General features: G+C 40.3%; 1 protein-coding gene across 1 annotated transcript; it reads left to right on the forward strand.

Annotated features, from left to right (window-relative positions):
* Positions 1-1,888: 1,888 nt before the first annotated feature.
* On the forward strand, positions 1,889-17,554 carry DNAJB11 (DnaJ heat shock protein family (Hsp40) member B11). The gene is made up of 10 exons (XM_003256610.3): positions 1,889-2,183; positions 3,313-3,469; positions 7,272-7,369; positions 9,114-9,246; positions 13,136-13,278; positions 13,761-13,843; positions 14,481-14,538; positions 15,630-15,741; positions 16,195-16,354; positions 17,097-17,554. The coding sequence occupies exons 1-10, from the start codon at positions 2,116-2,118 to the stop codon at positions 17,159-17,161; spliced, it is 1,077 nt and encodes a 358-aa protein (XP_003256658.1). The 5' UTR covers positions 1,889-2,115; the 3' UTR covers positions 17,162-17,554.
* The last annotated feature ends 7,520 nt before the right edge of the window (positions 17,555-25,074 follow it).

The following is a 25,074-nucleotide window of genomic DNA, read 5'->3' on the forward strand; positions in this document are numbered from 1 at the left end:
CATGTAGTCCCAGCTACTCGGGAGGCTGAGGCAGAAGAATCGCTTGAACCCGGGAGACGGAGGTTGCAGTGAGCCAAGATCACGCTACTGCACTGCAGCCTGGGTGACAGAGCGAGACTCCGTCTCAGGGAAAAAAAAAAAAAATGAGAAAAGAAAACAGGGCGGTGTAAGAGTAAGGAACTCAGTACGGGCTAATTTTGATTGGTTGGTCAGGGAAGTCTTCTCTGAGGTGGCGACCTTTAAGTTGATATATGAGTTAAAGAAGGAATCACCCATGTTAGGACATAAAGGAGAGTACAGTGTTTCAGGCAAAGGGAATAGCTAGCACAAAGGCCCTCGGCAGGAATGAGCTGGGTGTATACAAAAAACAAAGGAAGTAAGTTTTGCTGGAGCATGGTTAGGAGAATAATAGGTGAGGGTACAAAGCATAAACGGCTTTGTAAACTAGCATGGAGTTGGGATTTTATTCTAAGTGCAAATGAAGAGCCATTCCAGGCTTTTAAGCAGGGGAGTGGCATGATTTGACTTTTATTTTTTATTTATTTATTTATTTTTGAAACGGTGTGTCACTCTGTCGCCCAGGCTGGAGTGCAGTGGCAGGAACTCGGCTCACTGCAACCTCCACCTCCCAGGTTCAAGCAGTTCTCCTGCCTCAGACTCCCGAGTAGCTGGGATTACAGGCGCTCGCCACCACACCGGGCTAATTTTTGTAGTTTTAGTAGAGACAGGGTTTCATCATGTTGGCCAGGCTGGTCTCAAGCTCCTGACCTCAGGTGATCCGCCCGTCTCGGCCTCCCAAAGTGCTGGGATTACAGGCGTGAGCCACCGTGCCCGGGCTTTTTTTTTTTTAATTATGGAGTGAGAGACAGGGATGAGCAACATATATTAAGGTATTAAGGAAGATATTAAGAGTGGGGGCAAGGAGGCCAGTTAGGAGGCCCTGGCCAGGTGAGAGATACACTGTGACCCAGAGACCTAGTAATAGAGATGTAGTGAACAGATTCAAATATAGTTCAGAGGTAAAGATTTGGATAGCTTATGCATGAAAGGAATAAAAACACCTAGAGTTTTGTCCTGATCAACTAGGTGTTGTGTAACTGTGATGAGCAAAATCGGGGGGAAGACGGGGAATCAGAGTTCTGCTCGAACTGTAATAATGGTTTTTACTCGTTGCCTGCTTATTATACGCCCGACGATTTACAGATTTTTTTTCCCTGTTAAAATTGACAGAACTGCCAATAAGTGCTTTGCCTTAGTTTTGTTGATAAAGAAACTTAGGCTCAGACTTGGGAGGAGGGGAGGGGTAGGGGGTCTCACCACTAAGAAGCGGTGGAAGCCGAAGCCGAACTTAAGCCGGTCTGTCATCACTGTCGCCTTTCCGAGACAGTTGTCTTATGGAGTTGCTTGGAGAACGTAAAATAAGAGTCCTAAGCAATGCGTCCGATGTACAGTTGTCGTGGAATAACTGTCCCCGCTCATTCGGCCGCTGTACCTCTGCTCCCTCATTCGGCGCGTAGCTAGGTATGAATGAAATTCCAGGCTTGTAGCACAGAGAAAACTTCTTCCCCACAATTGGTTGGTGCTGGGGAGGAGCCTCCTGATTGGTGGAAAGTCCGAGGAAGTGGGCAAGCCGGGGGCGGATTTCGTGTACCTCAGGTGCCCTCACTCGGACCAGCCCCCTATCATTACGTAATTTTCTACGACTCTCGGTAGCTCAAGCAGAGCGGGTTCCTGCATCGGCGCGACCCTCTGACGTCTCCTCTTCTAATTGGTCAAGAGCTGCGACTGCAGTTCTGAAGCCTAACTGGCTGCCCGTGCCGCCTCGGAGGTGAAGTGTACTGCGCTGATTGGCTTCCAGGCGCCGGCCGCGTGTGATGTCCCGGGCAACGATTGGCTCTCGCCTACCGGGGGCTTCTCTCACCGGGACTCGGGACTCCCGGGAAGTGGACTGGCAGAGGAGGGGGCTAGCTAGCTGTCTCTGCGGACCAAGGAGGAGACCCCCGCGCCTCCCTGTGTGAGGCGGCCTCACAGGGCCGGGTGGGCTGGCTAGCCGACGCGGCGGCGGCGGAGGAGGCTGTGAGGAGTGTGTGGGACAGGACCCGGGACAGAGGAACCATGGCTCCGCAAAACCTGAGCACCTTTTGCCTGTTGCTGCTGTACCTCATCGGGGCGGTGATTGCCGGGTGAGGAACAGACACTCGCAGACGACGGGGCCCGTGGGTCAGCCTTTGCTGGGGGTGGGAGGGGGTGGGGGAAGTGGCATTGCCAGACTGACGGAGTGGAGAGGGGCATCTCTGTGGGTTGGCGGGGTGGCGGAGGAAGGGGTAGTATGGGCCAGGCTAGTGGGGTGAGAGGAGAACCGTGGGTGACACCAGTGAGAGGGCCTTAGGTCCAGAGAGGGTCTTAGGTAGAGCTAGATTTGCCCAGAGAAGTGGGAGTTGGATGCATTGCCAAACGGCGTTTGGGGGATGAGGGAAAGAAGGTGGTTGTGAGCTGAAGCAGTGTCACGTAGAGCTGGGGAAGAAAGAGGGATGCCTGACTGTAAGGAAAGGTAGTGACAGTGCCAGGCTGAGGTTGAGGGAATGGACGTTTGTTTGATCAACGAGGTGAGTTGCTGTGCCCCGCTGAGGTGGAGAAGCGGACGATGCTCTATGCCAAGCCTGCGAAGAGCCATTGGGGGGCTGACATTAAAGTGGGTGGATGATGCCAAGCCGAGTTGGGACTGAACGAAATTGGATGCGGGAGGGGAGCAGGAAGACTCTTTGGACAGCCCTTGTACTTCCCAGCTTCTTGAGCTATTTATTATCTTAAGTTGCTTCATCTTTAACATTCTGGCAGTGCTACTGTTAGGACATTTATGTGGCATAATCTTTTTAAATAAGGAAAATCATCCTTTGAGAGTGTTGTTTGACTTTTAGAAAAGTCAAAATCATTTGGAGCCAGTATAGGGAAAGGGGAGAAGAGTTAATTTGATTATATGGTTATTGCCTGAAGATAACATGAGACCATAAAATAAGGAAGTGGTTTTCTTGACTGAAGGTGATTCTGAAAGAAAAGTGCCACAGATGTTTTGAATAATCTAAAAAGAAGTATATAGCCTCTTACTGTGATTACTTCAATATATAAGATTCATTACAAATTCTGATGTTCTCTTTTTAGTCATTCTTCGTGTGTGTATGTGTCACATAAACCTTTATTTTTGTACCTCTTTGCTGACATACAAACCTAAATATAGAGGAAAAATAAATCTTTTACTTTGAAGAATATAACATGTAACTCTTTAATGAAGTATTCTCTCCCTCTACTTCCCAGACGAGATTTCTATAAGATCTTGGGGGTGCCTCGAAGTGCCTCTATAAAGGATATTAAAAAGGCCTATAGGAAACTAGCCCTGCAGCTTCATCCCGACCGGAACCCTGATGATCCACAAGCCCAGGAGAAATTCCAGGATCTGGGTGCTGCTTATGAGGTGAGTCGGGAAAAGTGATAAAGTACGAATAAAATCTGTAGCTCTAGAAGAAACATACAATACAGAGAAACACTCCTTTCAGCTCACATTTATTTATTTATTTATTTATTTATTTATTTATTTTGAGACTGAGTCTCACTCTATTGACTAGGCTGGAGTGCAGTGGTGCAATCTCCACTCACTGCAACCTCCACCTCCTGGGTTCAAGCAGTTCTCCTACCTCAGCCTCCCAAGTAGCTGGGATTACAGGTGCATGCAACCATGCCTGGCTAATTTTTGTATTTTTAGTGGAGACAGGGTTTCACCATTTTGGCCAGGCTAGTCTCGAACTCCTGACCTCAAGTGATCCACCCACCTTGGCCTCCCAAAGTGTTGGGATTACAGGCGTGAGCCACTACGCCCAGCCCAAGTCACTTTTATTTAAAAATAGACAGTAGATAAAAGTAAAAGTAGTACTTGATGCTGTATTGTACTAGATATTACATTCATGTTAGTAGATGCCATTTGCTGCCTTTTGATATTAATGTTTATTTTAATAAGAATAATGCTGAAAAAGAATAAATGGAAGATTGATAGATTAATAAGTAGATCAACTGATTGGTCTGTCAGTCAATCAGTTTGGGAGCTAGAACCAAAAATAAAAAGAAAGCCTTCATGAGAGTTGCAAACCTACATGTTCATATGAACTAGACAAATAACATGCAGGGCAGGTATAAGTTAAAACGTGGCAGCGGATATTCTGCCTCCATATTGGGAAGCAATAAGGATTGTTGAGGACTTTCACAAACTGAAGCCTTCTGGCCCCATTTCAAGGGAGCAGCTGTTACTCAACCCCAGCCAGTTTTTGTCATACAAATGCAAACAGTATGTTCCTAGATTATTTAATTTTTCAAGAAAAGTTGAAAATCTAGATTTTTTATATAAGTTCTGCTTGTAAAAATGTTGGTAACTAATTCAGTTAAATTTCTTTTTTACGTAGATCAAACAAAGCACAGTTTTAATTTGATTTTGCAACCTCTAATCTGGGGATCAAAACACTCTCATGTGTATCATCTCATTTAATCTTCACTAGGACACCAGGAAATATATTAGAGCTAGGCATATTTTTATTCTCATTTTCTAAATGGACACAGAAAAAAATTAATTGAACTAAAAGTCATAGAGCTAAAACTCCGGAATTTAAGTTTAAATTCTTGTATATTGAGAAGGCTAAAAACAAATTGAAAAATATTTTAGGAAGACACAAACCTTGAAAGGAAGGAATCCCAAGATCTCTTAGATTAAAGAAGCAATGGAACTGAAACAGTGTGTTATACCCAGGTGAACCCAAGAGCTGTTGGGATCCTTTCTTCTTTCAACACCTTCAGGGATCCTATGGGACAGAAATTCTTTTTTTTGAGACAGAGTCTCACTCTGTCTGCCAGGCTGGAGTAGAATGGCACGATCTTGGCTCACTGCAAGCTCCGCCTCCCGGCTTTTACGCCATTCTCCTGCCTCAGCCTCCCAAGTAGCTGGGACTACAGGCGTGCACCACCACGCCCGGCTAATTTTTTGTATTTTTAGTAGAGACAGGGTTTCACCGTGTTAGCCAGGATGGTCTCAATCTCCTGACCTTGTGATCCACCCGCCTCGGCTTCCCAAAGTGCCGAGATTACAGGCGTGAGCCACCGTGCCCCGTCAAGGGACAGAAATTCTTAACCTGAGGCACATTGATAAACTTGAGAAGGTTGATGGCCCATCCTAAATTATATGTAATATTTTGTTTCTTGTTGATAATATGCATTCCATATTTTGCACTGTATTTTCCATGAATAGTCCGCTTGTTTGCTAGAAACCCAATACTCAAAAACATTTTCTAGGGAAGCTGAATTTACCATGCTCTCTAAAGAATCTTCATGTTCTTTATCCATGACCTAGGCAGGCTATACAAAGGTCAGTCATGAAATCGCGGTTTATTTAACTTTAACAATCCTTTTAGCCACTAGTTCAAATTTCTTTTTTCTTTTTATCATTCAAGCTTGATTGCCTTTAGTCTTAGGTAAATTAGTGTTCACAAATTAGAATCCGAGTACAGTTATGAAGAATCTTTTGTGAATACAAATTTGTTTTCTCTACAGAACTAGGATTCCCGCTGGCATTTTAATTACTTGAGAATCTGTGTGTTGGTTGGCCAATCAACTAAAAACCTTTTTTCTTTTAAAATAGTTTCCAAGACCATGGGATAAAATTGCATTCCTTGATGGAAGAAAAGTGAGGAGGAAGTAAATGATAATGACTTCAAGAGTAGTTTTTAGGGGGTTATTACAGAAGCCTCTTTCTTTAAAAAGAAACTGACTTAAAACTTGTCTTTGGGGATTTTGAAATGATGTTTTTTATAGTCTCAAATGCAGGGTTCATTTATTTGCCAAGATCAGATCAGAGAAGTAGCCTAAAAGTGAAAATATTGGAGATCCAGATAATAAGGGTTTTTTTTTTTTTTAATTAACTGTGCCCATTTCTGCTTCCCCAAGGTACCTATTTTCTAAAGATATTTGTGAAAACATTCTTTCTTCTCCCTTTTTCTATCATAGTGGCTTTAATCAAGTACTGTGGTGACTTCTGGAATAACCCATTTGCCTTTGCTTTTAAGAATGTTCACTCTCTTGTATACTCAATTTCTATTTATCCTTTCAAGGATATCTTAAATGTTAATACATTTTTGCCATGACTCCTTACACCTCATTTGGGCCCTAAGCCAAAAGTGTGTCCTGTGTGAATATGCCTTTCTTTTAAGTCAACAAGCCCCATCTACTTTGAACCTCTCTTTTTCTGGGCCACCATGAGTATGGTTTTGAAATAATTCTCTCCTTCAGCCTCTTGTCTAAGTAGGAGTTTATAAATATCAAAGGACGATTTTAAGGCCATTTAATTTTCACAAGTATATATGTGCATATATATCAGATTGCTCTAAATAAAAGAGAAAGTTTTTTTTGCATGTTGAAGGCAAATTTTGAAAAGGATGGAAGCTTATTTTGTTATTACATTCTTTAATATGCAGAGAGAAAGCATATAGTCATGATTGTGTATGTAGTTCTCTGAAACTTAAAACTTCAAGAATTATTTCAAGCAATGAAATTGACCTTGAATAACCTTCATAGAGTATTTTCACTTATTACTCTTTCTGCATTTCAAACTCAGGACATTACAAACTTAAACATATATATATATATGGCAGGCAGCATTCTTCCACAAATGGATTTCTACATATACCAAAAAATGAAAAAAGGAGGGTGAAAAGATATCAGTGTAGGCCTCTCTGGAGGGCCTGTCATTTGATTTCCTTGACTTGACAATCTCCTAATACATGCGTGTCTGTGTGTGTGTGTGTGTATTAGGTAGGGGGTGTTGTAGACCTGTGGGGCCAAGTTGTTTTGAAGGCAGTATAGTGGTTAACAGCATAAGCACCAGAGTCAAACTGCATGGGAAGTAAACCTGAGGAATCCGTCTTACCTCTTTCCTGTTACCACCCCGACCTTCACAGCTGCATTGCTAATCTCAGGTATTATTTTTTAGTGACTAGGCAAGTTTTGACAACTTTAAATTAAAAACATGAATGGAGCAATATGGAATGAACAATGCATCAAAGAATTTAGTCATATGGAAAATAACTTTGTAAATATGCCTTAATACAGTACATAATGGAAACTACATTCTATTAAAATTTTAGACCCACTGTCAAAGTAAAAACAAACATAAATATGACTATGCCTTAACTGGATATTACCAACTCATGATCTTTTCCTCCACTGGCTTGTATCCCCAGGTTCTGTCAGATAGTGAGAAACGGAAACAGTACGATACTTATGGTGAAGAAGGATTAAAAGATGGTCATCAGAGCTCCCATGGAGATATTTTTTCACAGTGAGTAATTTACCCATCTGCAAAGTGTTAGTGTCTGAGAGAGGGTCACTTAGCGATTAAATAATTATTCTCATTCCCTAGTTCAGAAGCTTTTGATGAACAGTACAATTTAGCTGATGCAAAGATCAATTATTGTCCTCCCTGTGGGAAGATAGTCTTCTATTTTCACAAAGCTTCAGAAAAGACGGATGGCACTGTAAGGATATTCCATCTAGCCAACCATATCAGTTAAATCAGTGCTGACAATTTGCGGTGGGGACATGTGTTGGAAATCAATTCATCCTTGCCTACTTGCTATCTTGGAATCTGCAAACCACTTAATGAGCAAAATTATTGTTAGCAGAGACAGAAAAATTCCTACTCCCATACCCAGAGCTGCCTCTCTCTCATGCTATCAACAAGTGAGGGTGATTATAATAACCAGCATTAGGGGAAGGAATTAGGGTAGAGGACCTTTATCTCTTGCTTTCTGAGAGTGCTGGGTGGTTGGAATAATAAACACCTTTCCTCCTCACTCTGTGAACCTCTCTTTATTGAGTATTTGAATTTCCACATTCCCTGATGATTACATATACTAAGAGACCTTAATCTGGGGTTTCAGGTCTGAAATTACAAACAAAAAGATGTTCAAATCTGCATTTTTTATGGGGAGAGTTCATTGTTTTCTTCAGATTCTCAAAGGGTTCTGTGAACCCTTCCCCAAAAGAAGGAAGAATCACTGTTGCATATAGTAGTTACCACCATTTAGTGCTTGGTTGGAGGGCCTGGGGTAGGGGAGTAGATTTTTAGGGCATGTAAAGATGTGTGAGTAACATGATTAGGACATCTTCGCCCTCCCCACCCCCCGCCCCCCGCCAGGATCAATTTGGCTGTCTGAAGTGATCCCTAAGGGATACCAGAAAGAGAAACGGCTTCCCCAGCCCCCACCCTGTTCTCTCCCCTTGCCTTTATTTAAGATTCAGGGAATTCATTCACCTGAGTCGGTTGGTGGGAGAGGGAGTTAGTTATCATCATCACTATGCTAATATATGAGGCTTCTTAATAAAACTAAAAATTAACATTAGATTAAACCACCTGTAGGATTGAAGGTCACCTTTTTTGTTAATCTCAAGTTACTGTTGTTACTTACAAAAATTAGTTTGGGTCTTGTAGAGGCTAGAACTACCTTCTCCTTAAGCACTAGGATTCTACTAAGGCTGATGCTTTTTTAGCTTATTTAATTACATACTCAAGATTTTTGTGCAGAGCAGTAGCTTCTTTCAGCAAGTTAGCTTCTAAAAAGCATGTAAAGGGAACACTACATATGTTAAAATTACCAATAAAAATTTCTAAAATTAACCATTACATTTAGCATTACACAAGTTTATGTATACTGTACTCTTTCTCAATAAGTCCACCATATTCAGATTTTTCCCAATATTGAAAGATTATTATTTCATTGGTTGGGTCCAACATTGAATTCACTGGCATACTGTGTGTGTATGTACTGTACTATATGTGTGGGCTATATTTTGTTAAAAAGTGAATTTTTTTGTAGTAAGGGACCATATAGTTACAATACGGTTGATAGTATATAAATTTAAAATTATGTATGATAGATGACTCCATTGTATTAAAAAATACCTTGTAGTTTTGCACAATGCATTGGTAGAAACAGTAGTTTATCAATGTAAAGAAAATGAGTTAATTGTGAAACATGGAGTCTTGATTTTTTTTTTCCTGATGATTTTGCACTTATCTTTAGCTTCTTTGGGGATTTTGGTTTCATGTTTGGAGGAACCCCTCGTCAGCAAGACAGAAATATTCCAAGAGGAAGTGATATTATTGTAGATCTAGAAGTCACTTTGGAAGAAGTATATGCAGGAAATTTTGTGGAAGTAAGTTCAAACAATATAGCTGTTCATATTGACTCCCAGAACTTGTACTTTTGACTAAAAATAAGAGGTTTATATGTACCTTCTCTGTCTTTTTGAGGGTAAGAGGGAGTGATCAAATGCACAAAATTGAATTAATTATAAACCTTGGTTCATGATACAGTGATGTCATTGTTTTATCACCCAGCTTAAGAACTAAGTAAAACATTACCATGACTTAATCTACCTACATGCTACTTCCCTGTTCCATTACCCTGCCTCCCTTCAAAGGTAACTACTGTATTGAATTATGTCTTTATTGTTCTTTTGCCATTCTTATTTTATCATGTATATATGAATACCTGAATAATGTTTATTATATTGTTTTTGATTTTTTAGAAATGGTATTTTATTCATTATTTTCTGGGGCTGGTTATTTTCACTCACTATTATGTTACTAGGATTCACCCTTGTTGCTTATTGCTGTATTGTGACCATAGTTTATTAATAGGCATTTTTGTTTCTTCCAGTTTTATTCAATTCCAAACAGTGCTTTTATGAACATTTTAATCCATATATCCAGATTCAGATGAACAAGAATATCTCTTGGGTGGATATGCTTGAGAGTAGAATTGCTGGGTAATATGAACCAATGTTCATTTTTACAAGTTAATACTGTATTGCTTTTGAAATTGATTGTACTGATGCTTTTCTACATGCAATTTATGAGATCCTATAGATTCACTGCCTCACTAATACGTGAAATTATTAGATTTCTTAATTTTTGCTCATCAAATGGGTATAAAATATTATCTCATTATGGTCTTGTTTTACATTTTTTTAAAATTACCAATTAGGATCAGCATCTCTTCCTGTGTATATTGGCCATATTTGTTTCCTCTCTTGTGAAATGCCTGTTCTTTCTTTTGCCTCTTTCTTATTGATTTCTAAGAGTACTTCACTCTTGCTGCTAATTCTTTGTTGGCCGTATGTAATGCAGATATAGCCTATCTGTTTGTAACTTGTCTTTTCATTATGTTTAAGATTTATTTCAATTTTCAGCAAACAGAACTACTTAATTTTAATGTAATTAAATCTATCAGTCTTTAATGGTTAGTTTTTGTGTCTTTTTAAAGAAATTCCTTTTTGTTCTAAAATAAGAAAGCAGCCATGTGCAGTGGAGCACACTTGTAATCTCAGCTACTCTGGAGGCTGAGGTAGGAGGATTGCTTGAGGCCAGGAGTTTGAGGCTATCATGTCCTGTGATTTCATCTGTGAATAGCCACTGCACTCTAGCCTGGACAACATAACTGAAACTCACCTCTGGAAAAAAATTTTAAAATAAAATAAAGCTGTTCACCTATATTTTCTGCTAAAACTCTGGGATCTTTTAATATGAGGTTATTCATCTTTTTTAAATTCTGGAAAATATGCCTCATTATTTTTTACAATTCTTTTTTTTTTTTTGAGACGGAGTCTTGCTCTGTCCCCCAGGCTGGAGTGCAGTGGCGCGATCTCTGCTCACTGCAAGCTCCGCCTCCTGGGTTCACGCCATTCTCCTGCCTCAGCCTCCCGAGCAGCTGGGACTACAGGCGCCCGCCACCACGCCCGGCTAATTTTTTGTATTTTTAGTAGAGACGGGGTTTCACCGTGTTAGCCAGGATGGTCTCAATCTCCTGACCTCGTGATCCGCCCGCCTCGGCCTCCCAAAGTGCTGGGATTACAGGCTTGAGCCACCACGCCCGGCCAATATTTTTTACAATTCTTTTATCACTCCTACTTCTGTCTGCTCTTAACTTTCTTTTAAATACGAAAAATAAATTTTGTTTCTTTATCCTTCACTGCTTCCTTCTGGGAGGTACCTCATTTTGATCTCCCAGCTTACTACTTCAGTCTTCAGCTATATCCATTCTAATAATAACCCATCTGGTGTGTTTTAATTTCAACTCATATTTTTATGCATAATATTTCTACTTGATTCTTGCATTATTTCTTACTCTATATCATTTTACTAATGCCTTCCCTCCTTAAGTATTATCATGCTTGTTTTAAGTTCCTGGTCTGTCTAATCTTTTTTTAAGCAAAGTACAGTTGCTTAAAATATGTTATTCAGTTTGTTGTCTTTTGCGGGGCAGATGATAGACCTTCTCAGGTATCTAGCTGTCTTGGCCTTTGAGCTGATCTTCCCTTACAGGTACCAGCAACTATCTTTCCCTGCAGAGCATCGTGGGCTGAGCCCTGACCTGCTGGTTTTAACTGTGTTTTGTTTGGTGTCTTGGGGTGTTTTTTGTTTTGTTTGCTGTCTGGAGTCTTTTGTTTTCTGCAGTCAGGGGAAACAGTTCAAAACAGCCCTCTATCTGTGGGATTTTCTCATATATTCTGTGTTGTAGTTACTGTTTCCTGGAATCCATGTTTTCTTGTAGTTTTTCCAGGATACTGGAGGAGACAGCCGGTAGCCTGTGCATATGTGCCATCTTGACAAGAAGTGTATTCTTCTTACTTGTAGCTGCTTCTCTGAATAATTGAAAGAAGAGATATAGACAATCATAGAAGATGCAACTTACTTGTAATATTGTTCAGGCTGCAGGAAAAAAGGGCATTAAAAATATTCATAAACCAGTGAGGTTGTTTAGATGGGAGGAAAGAGGTGAACCTAATTAGTGCCCATGTCCCCTTACAAGCCTGTTCTGCAGTTGTCACTAATACACAGTAGACATCACCTTTTGCTGTTAGTGTGTTCCCGAACAAACTCTTTTTCAATCCAACCATTGTAAAGGCTGTAAATGGCTTTGCTGGTTCAGTAACCCCATGTTAAATTCTTTTTTTCTTTTTTTTCAATGCTGCTCCTTCTGTGTGTAAATTCTTTTTTAAAGAAAAAAAAATACCTTGAGAAATAGGATAGCACAATGGTTAAGAAGCATGGACTTTGCAGCTAGACTGCCTAGTTTAGAATCCTGGCTCTGCCATGTATTAGTCATGTGGCCTTGGTCATGTTACTTAACCTTTCTATACTTCTGTTACCTCATCTGTAAAATGGGGATAATAACAGTACCTATCTCATACAGTTGTGAGGGTTAAATGAATATGTAAAAGTGTTTGGCACATTGCTTGGCATGTAGTAAGTGCTATAAAGTGTTTGCTCTGATTACTATTATTGTTGCTATAATTTACTCTGTTGACCTGGGCCTTTCATATGTTGGTAGGCTTTAAGGGATTTTTCTCCAAGCATTCGTCATTCTGCTGCGTGAGCACATACCTTGCGATTAGATGTTTGACTATTTAAACAGGCAAAACTAGGAATACATTTCTGCATATATATCAATTTTACATTCTTAGAGGGATCAGAATGTTTGATTGCAGTCAACTACAAAGAGATGGTCATTGTTTCTCTTCCTACGTGTTAAAGTATCTGAATGGAGATAGCTCCAGAAAATAGTCCTGGATTGAGTTTCCTGAAATAAGGAGACATTTTCATTAGGTTAATCAGAAGATTGGATAGTAGCCACATACCAGGTTTTGAAGGCGGTGATTGTTCCTCAGGGGTCATGCTTTACACAGCTCGGATTTCCTAAAAGATAATCATTACATGAACTACTTTAACTCAGTAGCATTTAGTTGTGGCTTAGAAATGCTGATACCATACACTTTATTTTTCAGTTCTCTTGTTTCTTACTCCCGTCTCTACTTCTCCAGCTTTAGAATTTGAGTCATTTAAGTATGTGTTTGCTTCATTCCTGTTTGGGGGCTGATTTGTACTCTTCAAAGAGTTTTGTCAGCTTTAGATCTCTGAGGGATAGATTGCCAGAGAAGGGGAAGTTTCAGTCCAGGCATATGTGCAGAGCCTTGATCAAGTGAGGAAAGGAAAGGCTATTTTATACAAGAGAGAAGCTGATGTTGTTTATGCACTTCCTAGGTAGTTAGAAACAAACCCGTGGCAAGGCAGGCTCCTGGCAAACGGAAGTGCAATTGTCGGCAAGAGATGCGGACCACCCAGCTGGGCCCTGGGCGCTTCCAAATGACCCAGGAGGTGGTCTGCGACGAATGCCCTAATGTCAAGTAAGTGAAAACACCTTCTTTGTTCTACCAAGAAACACTTGTTAATTTTGTTCATCTAGTCAAACGCCAATGGTCCATACTAGATCTTTCTCTGTCCTCTCCCCACTGCCATGTTCTGCAAAAGGATAGAGCAAAACAATGTACATTTTTTTCTGAAGTATTTCTAAATATCTCCTTTTATGTTTCTGAACTAACAAGCAGTGCCCTTCATTTCTGATATATTTTCAACAAGTATTAATGCTTCATTTTCTTCCTTCTTGTACTATTAGAGCAGCCTTATATGTTTATATAATGTATAGTAGCTTCACCCTGGATTTTAGCATATAGAAGATGTAAATGATTATCAGATAGTTTTGTCAAGTGGAGGCACACTACAGTCTTCCAAGAAAAAGCTCTGATAAAATAGATAAAACTTTATCTATATCTGATGTTTTGTTTATATTTTCATTATTTTTCTCCTCTTTTAATTATCTTTACCTCAGACTAGTAAATGAAGAACGAACGCTGGAAGTAGAAATAGAGCCTGGGGTGAGAGACGGCATGGAGTACCCCTTTATTGGAGAAGGTGAAATATTGATATTTGATTTTTTTATTGTGATAACTTTCTGCTCTCTTCTTGTTTGTGAATACCTCTCACCCCTGCCTTACTCCATCTTAATGTTCACATAGTAAATGCATATATAATTTCCAACACTCTTTGGCCAATTTTAGGATATACAAAGCCTTTTGTTTACCTGAAGCAGTAGCATTACCGTTTATCCTTTGAATGTCATGGCCAAAAGTTATTATGAAGTAGCCTAAGTTTCATCAAAATTTAGGGTGTTCAGACCTTAATGAATTTTAACTCAGCAATGAAAGAAGATACATAACTCTAGTTGGCATTAATAAGATGCTCTCAGGACCTCACCTTTAGACTTAAGTTTAAAACTCTAAAAATAAAAAAAGCTTTAAGACTTAGGTTCAGGAGACCGGTGAATCATTCTTTGTTTAGGAAATGGGTCAAGTTATGTACTGCCGTATCTGAGGCAAAGGTGATGATTTCTAATAGTCTGAAACTTGATATAACCAGGCAGAGACACTGCCGTCACAGATTTGACAGGTCAATGCCCAAAGTAGTGGATTAAAAAAATGTATCAGTTGCCAGATAGATTTGTGGTATCCAATTTGTATGATTTACAATATGTGTAATCTGCTCTGAGTAGGTGAGCCTCACGTGGATGGGGAGCCTGGAGATTTACGGTTCCGAATCAAAGTTGTCAAGTAAGTAATCTAATTTTAGAGGTCTTCTCAGATGAGTCAGATTATAGAGACGTGGGTGGCCACCAGAGCAGTTAGAGACTTTTTTCTCTGTTTCTTACCCTTATTACCCTAAACAATGATTTGTAGCTCCTCTACAAGGCTGAAAACTTGGGGTTGGGCCCTAGGATTGAGTCCCAGTTATTTATTTACTTAGGACTTAAAAATGCAAAAGATGTTGAAAGGAAAGAATTGATAAGTAAGAAGTTATAAAAGAGAAACAAGAGAGGGAGTCAAAGCTGAGATTTTAGCTGAAGAAGTATGGCACCATACAAGAATAGGAGACTTTTCCATAGACAGAACCTTCTACGTAATATGCAGCTTCTGTGAAGAGAGAGCTCTTCTTTTGTGAGCTTCTCTTCAGCATGAAGTGCTGCTTAGACAGTTTTGCCTGGGACTCTGGCTTTCTTGATTACTGTTTCTCTCTTGTTACCACTTTGGAAACCAGTAATATCTCTGCCTCTGTAAGGAGTCATCAAAACAGGGTTCCTACCAGAATATGGAGAAATGGCCCCCCACTGTCTGGGACTTTGCCTTCCTGCACTCTTTAATCTCAGTGTTGTTTTCCCCAGCTTCTTTACCTACCTTGTCTTTATCATCACTTCTTAGAGAAACTGGAACATGTGTTGTTTCCTGAATAAACCTGACACCTTCCTTGTCTTTGCCAGAATTCCTTCTCACTCTATTTCCCCTTCCCTCCACCCATTTTATCTGCATTTCCACAGCCAACTTAGTCTCGTGAGCCCAGCTCAGGAAAACTTCTATAGACCTATTTCTGAAGATGATCTCCCCAGAAGCTGTCTTTCTCTCTTTTCCATAATCTAATGATTATAGTTTTACTTATACTCTGGCTTTTGCTGATTGTGTGTTCCTTAACAGTAGCATTTAATAAGACTTAAACAGCTTTATATTCTCGATTAATACTACACACAAGGGTATGTCTAAGAAATGTTTATTGTTTGAAAGAGTGGTGTTCACCTTTTTCCAAGATTTTTCTAACAACTGTTTGAACTTAAAGTTGGAAATTAATGATTTTTACCTTATTCTGTTTTTAGGCACCCAATATTTGAAAGGAGAGGAGATGATTTGTACACAAATGTGACAATCTCATTAGTTGAGTCGCTGGTTGGCTTTGAGATGGATATTACTCACTTGGATGGTCATAAGGTAAACAAACCAATTTACTTGTTCTCCATCCTTTTGAAGCCTTTATATGGGTAGTTTTGAGATGTATCAGCTGTTTCAGTCATTGAGAACCAGATGGACTCCTTTCTCAGTCGTATTGTGCTGTCTGTACTTACTCTGCTGCTGAGCATACTGCAGTAACAGTGCCAGACCTTTCAGCTACTCAGAATGGATTGCACAGCCTTTGACAATCTCGTCCGTATAGTTTCTATTGACGAAAACCTTTCTTTGTTCACTTGTTTTTGTGTTTGATTTTTCTTCTTTAAAATCCTTTGTTCTTAACTCACTTTGTCCTAGTGGTATTTCCTTTGCTCCTTCATTCTTTCTTTTTGCTGAGCTGTGACATTAGCTTTGTGTACCAGTGCTCACTAGAAGCTGTGTGATGTACTTCAGATGTACCACTCCTGCTGCAGTACATTCCCTTTGGTTTTCTAGGTACATATTTCCCGGGATAAGATCACCAGGCCGGGAGCGAAGCTATGGAAGAAGGGGGAAGGGCTCCCCAACTTTGACAACAACAATATCAAGGGCTCTTTGATAATCACTTTTGATGTGGATTTTCCAAAAGAACAGTTAACAGAGGAAGCAAGAGAAGGTATGGCGTATTATTGTGTGTGTGTGTGTGTGTGTGTGTGTGATGAGAAAAAGGTGGCAATAGAAGAACTCTCCAGTGACATGAGACATCAATCATTAATGCTAGTAGAACACTAAGATAGGAATGAACTCATCTTTCTTTGTAAAGGCGATGTATTAAAAATCCTGCATCTTTGTGTTACAAAAGTCTGTGTAAGCTGTGCTTTGAAACCTAGGGAGTGATAGAGTATATGGGAGTGAAACAGAATCACTTAAAACAAATGAACTGGACCACACTGTAAAAGGGAAGATGAGGTAGACAGTAGAAAGATTAGAAGCTTATGGGTGCATGTCTAGGATGACTGGTTGAGAAGAGGGCCCCACTGGGGGTCCTAAACAGTAAGAGAAAGGAGAGCAATGAAGGAGGTAAAAACTGAAAAGAGGATACAGAAGAAGGAATGGAAGACTGAGCTGAAGAGTTTTCTTTCCTTTTTGATTGCCTCTTCTCATTCCTCATTTCATAGAGCTTTGTGGGACATGTATGTAGTATGTGGGCCTAAAAGAAAGAGACAAGGGATCATCCTGGACACACGTGCATGTGTGGGGTTACCTACATGTGATTACATTGGAGATTGGTAGTTCTTTAATTCACATCCATGTTTGTCATAAGGCCTTTTATGAGCCTTTTCTTGAAATATGCTCTTTAAACGCTAGGAAAGTAACATTTTTTTGTTAATGGAGTCATTTGTTCATTCTTTCTTCAGGTATCAAACAGCTACTGAAACAAGGGTCAGTGCAGAAGGTATACAATGGACTGCAAGGATATTAAGAGTGAATAAAATTGGACTTTGTTTAAAATAAGTGAATCAGCGATATTTATTACCTGCAGGGTTTTTTTGTGTGTGTTTTTGTTTTTATTTTCAATATGCAAGTTTGGCTTAATTATTTTTGTCTAATGATCATCATGAAATGAATAAGAGGGCTTAAGAATTTGTCCATTTGCATTCAGAAAAGAATGACCAGCAAAAGGTTTACTAATACCTCTCCCTTTGGGGATTTAATGTCTGGTGCTGCCGCCTGAGTTTCAAGAATCAAAGCTGCAAGAGGACTCCAGGAGCAAAAGAAACACAACATAGAGGGTTGGAGTTGTTAGCAATTTTATTCAAAATGCCAACTGGAGAAGTCTGTTTTTAAATACATTTTGTTGTTATTTTTTTCATGACTCCTGTTTCTTCTGTGAGCTATTTGGGTTGTCCTCCCATCAAGCAAGATGGATGCACACGCATGCAAAAGAGTGATATAGATCCAGTCCCCATGCCCAATTACACACACGGCATCTGCTAGAAAGGAGCGTAGAAGAAACCGAATGGTTGATTGGGGTCCATGAATGAAGCTTACACAAAGATCTAATTGTCCTTGAGGAAGTATATTTTCTCTCATTTAATTTGGGAATAATAATCTGATATGGACACTTTACTGTTTAGAAAGCACCTTTCATGTATATAATTTCAGTTGACCAAATGTAGAAAGCCTTTGGTTTGTTTAGGAACAAGGACTACCACTGGTTCTAGAAAAGGAATTTAGAGTTGCAAATTATGTTTGCTCATCTCATGGCACCCAGTTCAGATGCTATGTGACGAGTACATTTGACTTTTGAATCTCCCTCATTTTCATATATATAGTCACATCACACTCTACTTTTCATGTACTTTGGACTTTTTGTCTCTGCTAGTGAGTATTTCAATTCTGTTTAACAACTGCTGTTGTGTGTTGTGTGTGGAGCTGCCTTCTAGCCATCAGCATAGTTCTGGCAGCATCCCTGCCTTTGGGCTATACATATCTTAGAAATCACCAGGCGTGGTGACTCACACCTAGAATCCCAGCACTTTGGGAGGCGGAGGCGGGTAGATCACGAGGTCAGGAGTTCGAGATCAGCCTGGCCAACATGGTGAAACCCCATCTCTACTAAAAATACAAAAATTAGCCGGCCACGGTGGTGGGCGCCTGCAATTCCAGCTACTCAGGAGGCTGAGGCAGGAGAATTGCTTGAACCCGGGAGGTGGAGGTTGCAGTGAGCCGAGATCGTGCTGCTGCACTCCAGACTGGGTGACAGAGCAAGACTCCATCTCTAAAAAACAAAAAACAAAAATCAAGTGAAACCACACAAATATGTATGTAAGTTTAGTGGACTTTTTATACCTATAAGATTCATTATGTACTGAATTGCCTCTAGTTGAGCATTTCTCAGGAGTGATAGTCATTTCCTTTATATATCTTAGCCCAGGAGAAGTCTTGATCATTATTTGCACTTACTAATCCCCATTTTTCCAAGACGTATGCAAGGGTCAGTCATGATACTAAGAGCTAGAGCTGCTAGTCTTGGTAAGAAAGACCCCATAGGGATAATGTGTTTCCTACAAAGAAGAATGTTAATGGGGCTTTGTCACTCCTGGGCTTTGCCCCCCACCCCCTTATCCATTGTCTAGATTGTTGTGATTTAATGAGTTAAAGAATATTCTTTCATTATTGGACTCGGCTTCAGGTAGCTTTAAGTGCTTTATCTGAGGCACATTGTAATTTGGAAAGATTTATATTAAAGTTCCATAGATTTTCTTAAGAAGGGAAAATAAACACTGTAGAGGAAGGATGCTAGGTAATTAATATGGAAGAACAGATAATAGTGTCTTCAGTTCTGCAAGGAAAAAAGCCATTCCAGGGAGCTATGCAATGAGGCTGAAAGGATGCTTGGCCTGGAATCAGACTTAATCGCTATGACACTGAGGAAGCCTGTTAACCTCAGTTTTCTCATCTGCAAAATGGAGATAATGAAGGGGAATATTTTTGTGCTTAGTCTTTCATGCATCGTAAACATCTTTGTGGGCTATTCAGAGATTTATTCACTTACATATACTTCTGCCCCTCAGCTGCATTCACTATCGGTTAGGTGCTGGATTGCCAAATCCTAGATGGATGTTAGTGCTCAGAAATCACTGAAAAGGGAACAGGATTTGGAAACTTAAAACCTGTTTGAAAAGTTCCAATGGGTGTTACTAGAAATGGGAATGGAAAGATAATTTTATTCTATTCCTTGAAAAAAAGCTGCTATTGGCTCCAGCAGCAACCTTTACCATGAACAAAAGATATCCAAGGGCTCTGAAAAATAAGCAAGAGAAGAAGACACCACTTGGTAAGTGTTCACTTTTTAAAATTCTAGTATTTTAGTCACTGAAATTGCTCCAGGACTCACAGTGAAGGGTTGGACACAGGTCACAGGCAGTGGGCACCAGTACAGTTTCCATCATAAGTTTAGATGTCTAAGAGCTCCGACCCTTTCTTACTCCATTAAGAGAAATGAAATATTTCTGAGTGGTATAACTTTAAGCACAGTACCTCTAATAATGCAGCCAGGCTGAGAATGACATAATTTGGAGGCAGTCTCATCACACTGAGTGTCAGTGAAAACCGTCTAGAGCTGCAGAGTCCAATCTGGTAGCCACATGTGGCAACTGAGCACTTGAAATGTGGCTCATCCAAACAAGTGCTATGAAGCATAAAATACACACTGGATTTTGAAGACTTAGTATAAAAAAAAGTAAAATGTCTTAATTTTATATTGATTACATGTTTAAATGGTAGTATTTTGAATATAACTGGTGAAATAAAATAGATTATTGAAAAGAAAATATATTACTAAAATTCACCTGAGTTTTTTTTTCACTTTTTAGAATTTGGCTAATAGGAAATTTTAATTACGTATGTAGTTCACATTATATTTCTGTGGATTGCACTGCTCTAAAGAGTCTTGCTCAGGCTGTGCCAGGTCACTCAACAGAAGTTGACTAGTACTTTGGGATAAAGGGCCTCATATTCACTCCTATTCAGTTACCTCCCCCTCACTCAATCTGCCCAGTGGTCCAGTCTGTTACCATGTTTTGGGATCCTCCAATTCAGTCATTCAGTATGAGCCTCTCCACCTGATGTTATCTGTGCACTGTATTGACTGAGACATAAGATTTTCATCTAAACAGTGAATAAAAGTGCTAGCCAACGAATTGAAGTCAACTCTTAGTTAGATTTTGCCACTGAAAGCTTGCTCCAGGTTGACAATCATCTGAACATCAGGGTAAAGTCATATCAACCTCCATAAAAATAATTGATTTTGCATCTAGCCATATTTCTTTATCTTGTCCACAGGGGTATGCTGAGAGATCTTGTTGAAATCCAGTTAGACAACAGCCTGTTAGGAAATTAGGTGTGTCTGATATGACTCACTCTTTGTGAACCCATACTGGGGCCTAGGGATCTTCACTTTCACATTTAGGTGATTTTCTCAGTATTCTGGAATTGTCTCCAGTCCAGAAGACAGGATTTCCTTCAAAGAAAGTGTTTCTTATAATCAATCACCTCTTCCCTCTTGGGCTTCCATTTCCTTTTACTGATGTCCACTTTACCCTTTTATATTGAAAACATCAGTTTTTGACAGAATATAGAAACAAAGCGGGAGGTTTTATATACCATAGTGGTTACCGTGTGCATGCTCTAGAATCACACTGATCAGATTCAATTCCAGTTCTACCATTTACTAGTTGTGCCTTAATTTCTCCCTCTGTAAAATGGTGATAATAACAGTACATGTTTCATAGAGTTGTTGGTTGATTTGACATTTACAACTGGAATGCCTCTCTTGGGACAGGCAGGTAAAAAAGAACAAGTTAATAATATATGTTGCACAACTGAAGTTTGGGAGGCTTATGATTTTTTAACATTTTCCTTCCCTCTGCAATGCATGATGTTTGTGTGAAGGTGGCGCTAAAATAATGCTGTGAGAGCTATCAGCTCTGGAGCCCCAGATTTTTTTTTTTTTTCCTTAAGCCATTTTCTAGCTATTGCCACTAAAAATCAGGATACTAAGTAAAACAATAATAATTACAATTTTCAATGCAAACTCAAACAATAATGCATTTAACTACCCTCCTCTTTTAGCCTCCCTTAATCTTAATGTAGACAAGGCAGATTCCCTACAGGCTGGATTTTGATTTGGAGCCTGATTCTGCCAAATAATAATAAATTAAAGGATGGTTTCTGAGAATTAGCAACAGTTATGGAAGCCACTGCAAGGGGCCAAACTAGGTGATTAAGAACAAGGCCGAGCACAGTGGTTCATGCCTGTAATCCCAACACTTTGGAAGGCCGAGGCAGGTGGATCCCCTGAGGTCAGGAGTTCGAGACCAGCCTGGCCAACATGATGAAACCCTGTCTGTACTAAAAATACAAAAATTAGCCAGGCGTGGTGGCACGTGCCTGTAATCTCAGATACTCGAGAGGCTGAGGCAAGAGAATCACTTGAACCCGGGAGGTAGAGGTTGCAGTGGGCCAAGATTGCGCCACCACTGCATTCCAGCCTGGGTAACAGACTGAGACGGAAAAAAAAAGCAATCATGAAATTAAGTCTTCTGTGTTTTCTACCAGTTAGGTAACATTAAACCAGAACAGGAAATGTGATAATGTTTTCAGCAAGGTGTTTGATGATTCATCTTGTGATGTCCCCTGGAGATAAAATAGAGGCACATAGTTGGATTCATAACTCACTAATTACTGTTGATTAATGGCTCAATGTCAACCTGGAAAGGAGAGAAGAGAGTATTTGCTGGCACAAAACAAAGCTATGTTTTCAGTCCTGATCCATTCAATACTTTTATTGTCAGTGAGCATTTCAGGAAGAGAGCTTAAAACACCAGGTGCCTACTGTGTGTAAGTCACAGAGTTTTCACTGCTTTTATATATTTGTCTTTGCAATAAGTCCTAGGAGGGGGCAGGACACATTAAAACTGACCAGATAAGCTTTTGGCTGTTGTACAATGTTTCAAGTGGGAAAAAGCAACTTAACCTGTAAGAACAGTGTTGGGGTGCACCAGCTTCATCAATAGCATTGAGAGGGAAGCATGATTTGACAGTAATGCTATCACGGTGTCATTTGAATTGATGTCCCCCAACATAATCACAAAGGGTCTTGCACTTTGTGAGCAGAGTAACTATAACAAAATAGAGTCAGTTGAACAAAAAGTATAACCACCAGAGCATTATAAGAAGCTGTAAGTCTTCGAAATATGAGTTAAATGCCTCCGTGTTTTCTGGTAAAGAAATGTTGACATTGGTGGGAGCAAGGGTCTTCCTCTAATTCTCAGCAACTGGTATAGAAGAAAACCAAGGGTCTCACAAGAAGCAAGGTGAGAACGTAATGATAACATAAGGGTGATGTCCTGGTTACTCTTGTCATATAACAAATTATCCTAGCATTTACTGGCTTAACGCAGCAACATTTGTTTTTTTGTCACAAATCTGCAATATGAGCTAGACTGATGGAGACAACTCCTTTGCTCTACTTGGTGTCAGCTGGGACAACAGCTTGAAGGCTGGGTCTGGAGTCATTTCTACTCACATGTCTGACAGTTAATTCTGGGAGGTGGGAGGACTCAAGCAGCTGGGAACTGGAAATGGGGAGACTCCTCACAAATCTTTATCTCTGTGTGGTTTCTGCAGCATGGTGGCTATACATAGCTGGACTTCTTACATATTGGCTCAGGGCTCCCAAGACACGTTTCCCAAAAGGAAGTGGAAACGGGTAGAAGCTTTAGTTCTTCTTATGACTTAGCCTCATAAGTCATGCAGCATCCTTTCCATCGCATTTTCATTCATGGAGGCAGCCACAAAGGCTCATCCCTCTTCCTGGGGAGGGGAATTAGACTCGACCTTTCAATAAAAGAATCTTTAAGGTTCTGAAGGGTATGTAGACCTGCAAATATTGCTGTGGCCATTTTTGGAAAATACAGTTTGCCCCAGGTGATCAAATGAGACAGCCATACAATTAGCAGCTGAGACTGTGGAACATCAGAACAGCCATGGAGGGGCCACACAGTGCTCACAAAAGTCAAGTGAATTCAGAAAGAATGAGGTGACCATTTGCAAGTCCATGAGTACCAACCCCTATCCCTGCCATCAAGGAAGGAAAGCATTCTCGCAGCTGGAGTTTCAGGGATGAGATCTGAGCAAATGTCACATCATTCTGGCCCCTAGGATTATCCCTTTCTCTGCTGGAGGGCCTGGGAAATGTGGATTACACATCAGTGATATTAATGACAACATGAGAGATGCCGATCAAAGCTATGGACACTTAAAACTGAGAGGAATGTCAAATGACAGATCTGGTTTCTCACTATAGCTGCCAACACCTCTCAGATCCCAGTTCCAGAAAAAGAGGACAACTATCTGTTTTTTTAAACCTAATAGTACGAGAAAAGTCTCTTCAAGTAAATCGTATCTTCTACTACTCTACAGGACTCAACATAATCATCACTGAATTTATTTCTTCTGATTGCCAGGCACTGTGCTAGGTGCTGGGATATAGAAGAGAGCTTTTTAACATAAAATGCACACACCTAATTAGCCAGCAAGCAAGACTAACAAAGGCTGAATCACTGGCCAGTAAGAAATCTTAAATATGTTAGTTAAATATGGAAAGTTGAGTTCATTTACCACAGAAGGAGCACTTACAATTAAATTATGACAGTGGCCGGGCGTGGTGGCTCATGCCTGTAATCTCAGCACTTTGGGAGGCCGAGATGGGTGGATCATGAGGTCAGGAGTTTGAGACCAGCCCAACCAACATGGTGAAACCCTGTCTCTACTAAGACTACAAAAATTAGCTGGGCATGGTGGTGCACGCCTGTAATCCCAGCTACGCAGGAGGCTGAGGCAGGGGAATCACTTGAACCCAGGAGGCTGAGGTTTCACTGAGCCGAGATCACGAGATCACGCCACTGCACTCCAGCCTGGGCGAGAGAGCGGGACTCCGTCTCAAAAAAAAAAAAAAGATGACAGTAAAACATGTTTCAACAGTCTATCCAATAAACAGAGAAGGAGGCCACACTCTGCATTGCCTGCATTATCCATCACAGGATTTGTGCCCTGGGCCTCGCAAGCCCAGTCTGTTGATGAGCAAGTGGTTAAAACTGTGTCCCCTTCATGTGTGGCCATTGCCTTTGTAGGGGGCATTTTGAAGACTTTGAAGAAGAATGTAAAGGATTCCTCGATTTTTGATCCACTTAGATGGTAAAACTTTAGATAATGAAAGAGATTTTAGAACGCAGAACAAGACCTTTGAGAAATTCTCTGTGAAGCCCGAAATTCTCTGTGAAGCCCATAAGAATAACCTAAAAATAGGCATTTCTACTTGCTATGGTTTGAATTTTAGCCCCCTCCAAAACTCATATTGAAAATCCCCGATGTGGCAGTATTGAGAGGGGGAGCTTTTAAGAGGTGATTGGACCATGAGGTGATTGCCTTTGTGAATGGATTAATCTACTCATAGATTAGTGAATCAATAGGGTTGTTGGCTTTTATGAAGAGAAAGAGAGGCCTGAACTAGCATGCTCAGCCCCCCACCGTGTGGTGCCCTGCACCATCTGGGGAGTCTGCAGTGTCCTCACCAACAGGAAGGCCCTCGCCAGATTTGGCCTCTTGAACTTGCACTTCTCAGCCTCCGTAACTGTAAGAAATACGTTTTTTTATTTATAAATTACTCAGTTCCAGATATTCTGTTACAAGCAATAGAAAACAGACCAAGACAATTTTTTTTTTTTTTCTCAGCTGATTGCAACCTCTGCCTCCTAAGTTCAAGGGATTCTCCTGCCTCAGGCTCCTGAGTAGCTGGGATTACAGGCACCCACCACCATGCCCGCCTAA

This window comes from Nomascus leucogenys, chromosome 11 (genome assembly GCF_006542625.1).
Source record: "Nomascus leucogenys isolate Asia chromosome 11, Asia_NLE_v1, whole genome shotgun sequence".
NCBI lineage: Eukaryota > Metazoa > Chordata > Mammalia > Primates > Hylobatidae > Nomascus > Nomascus leucogenys.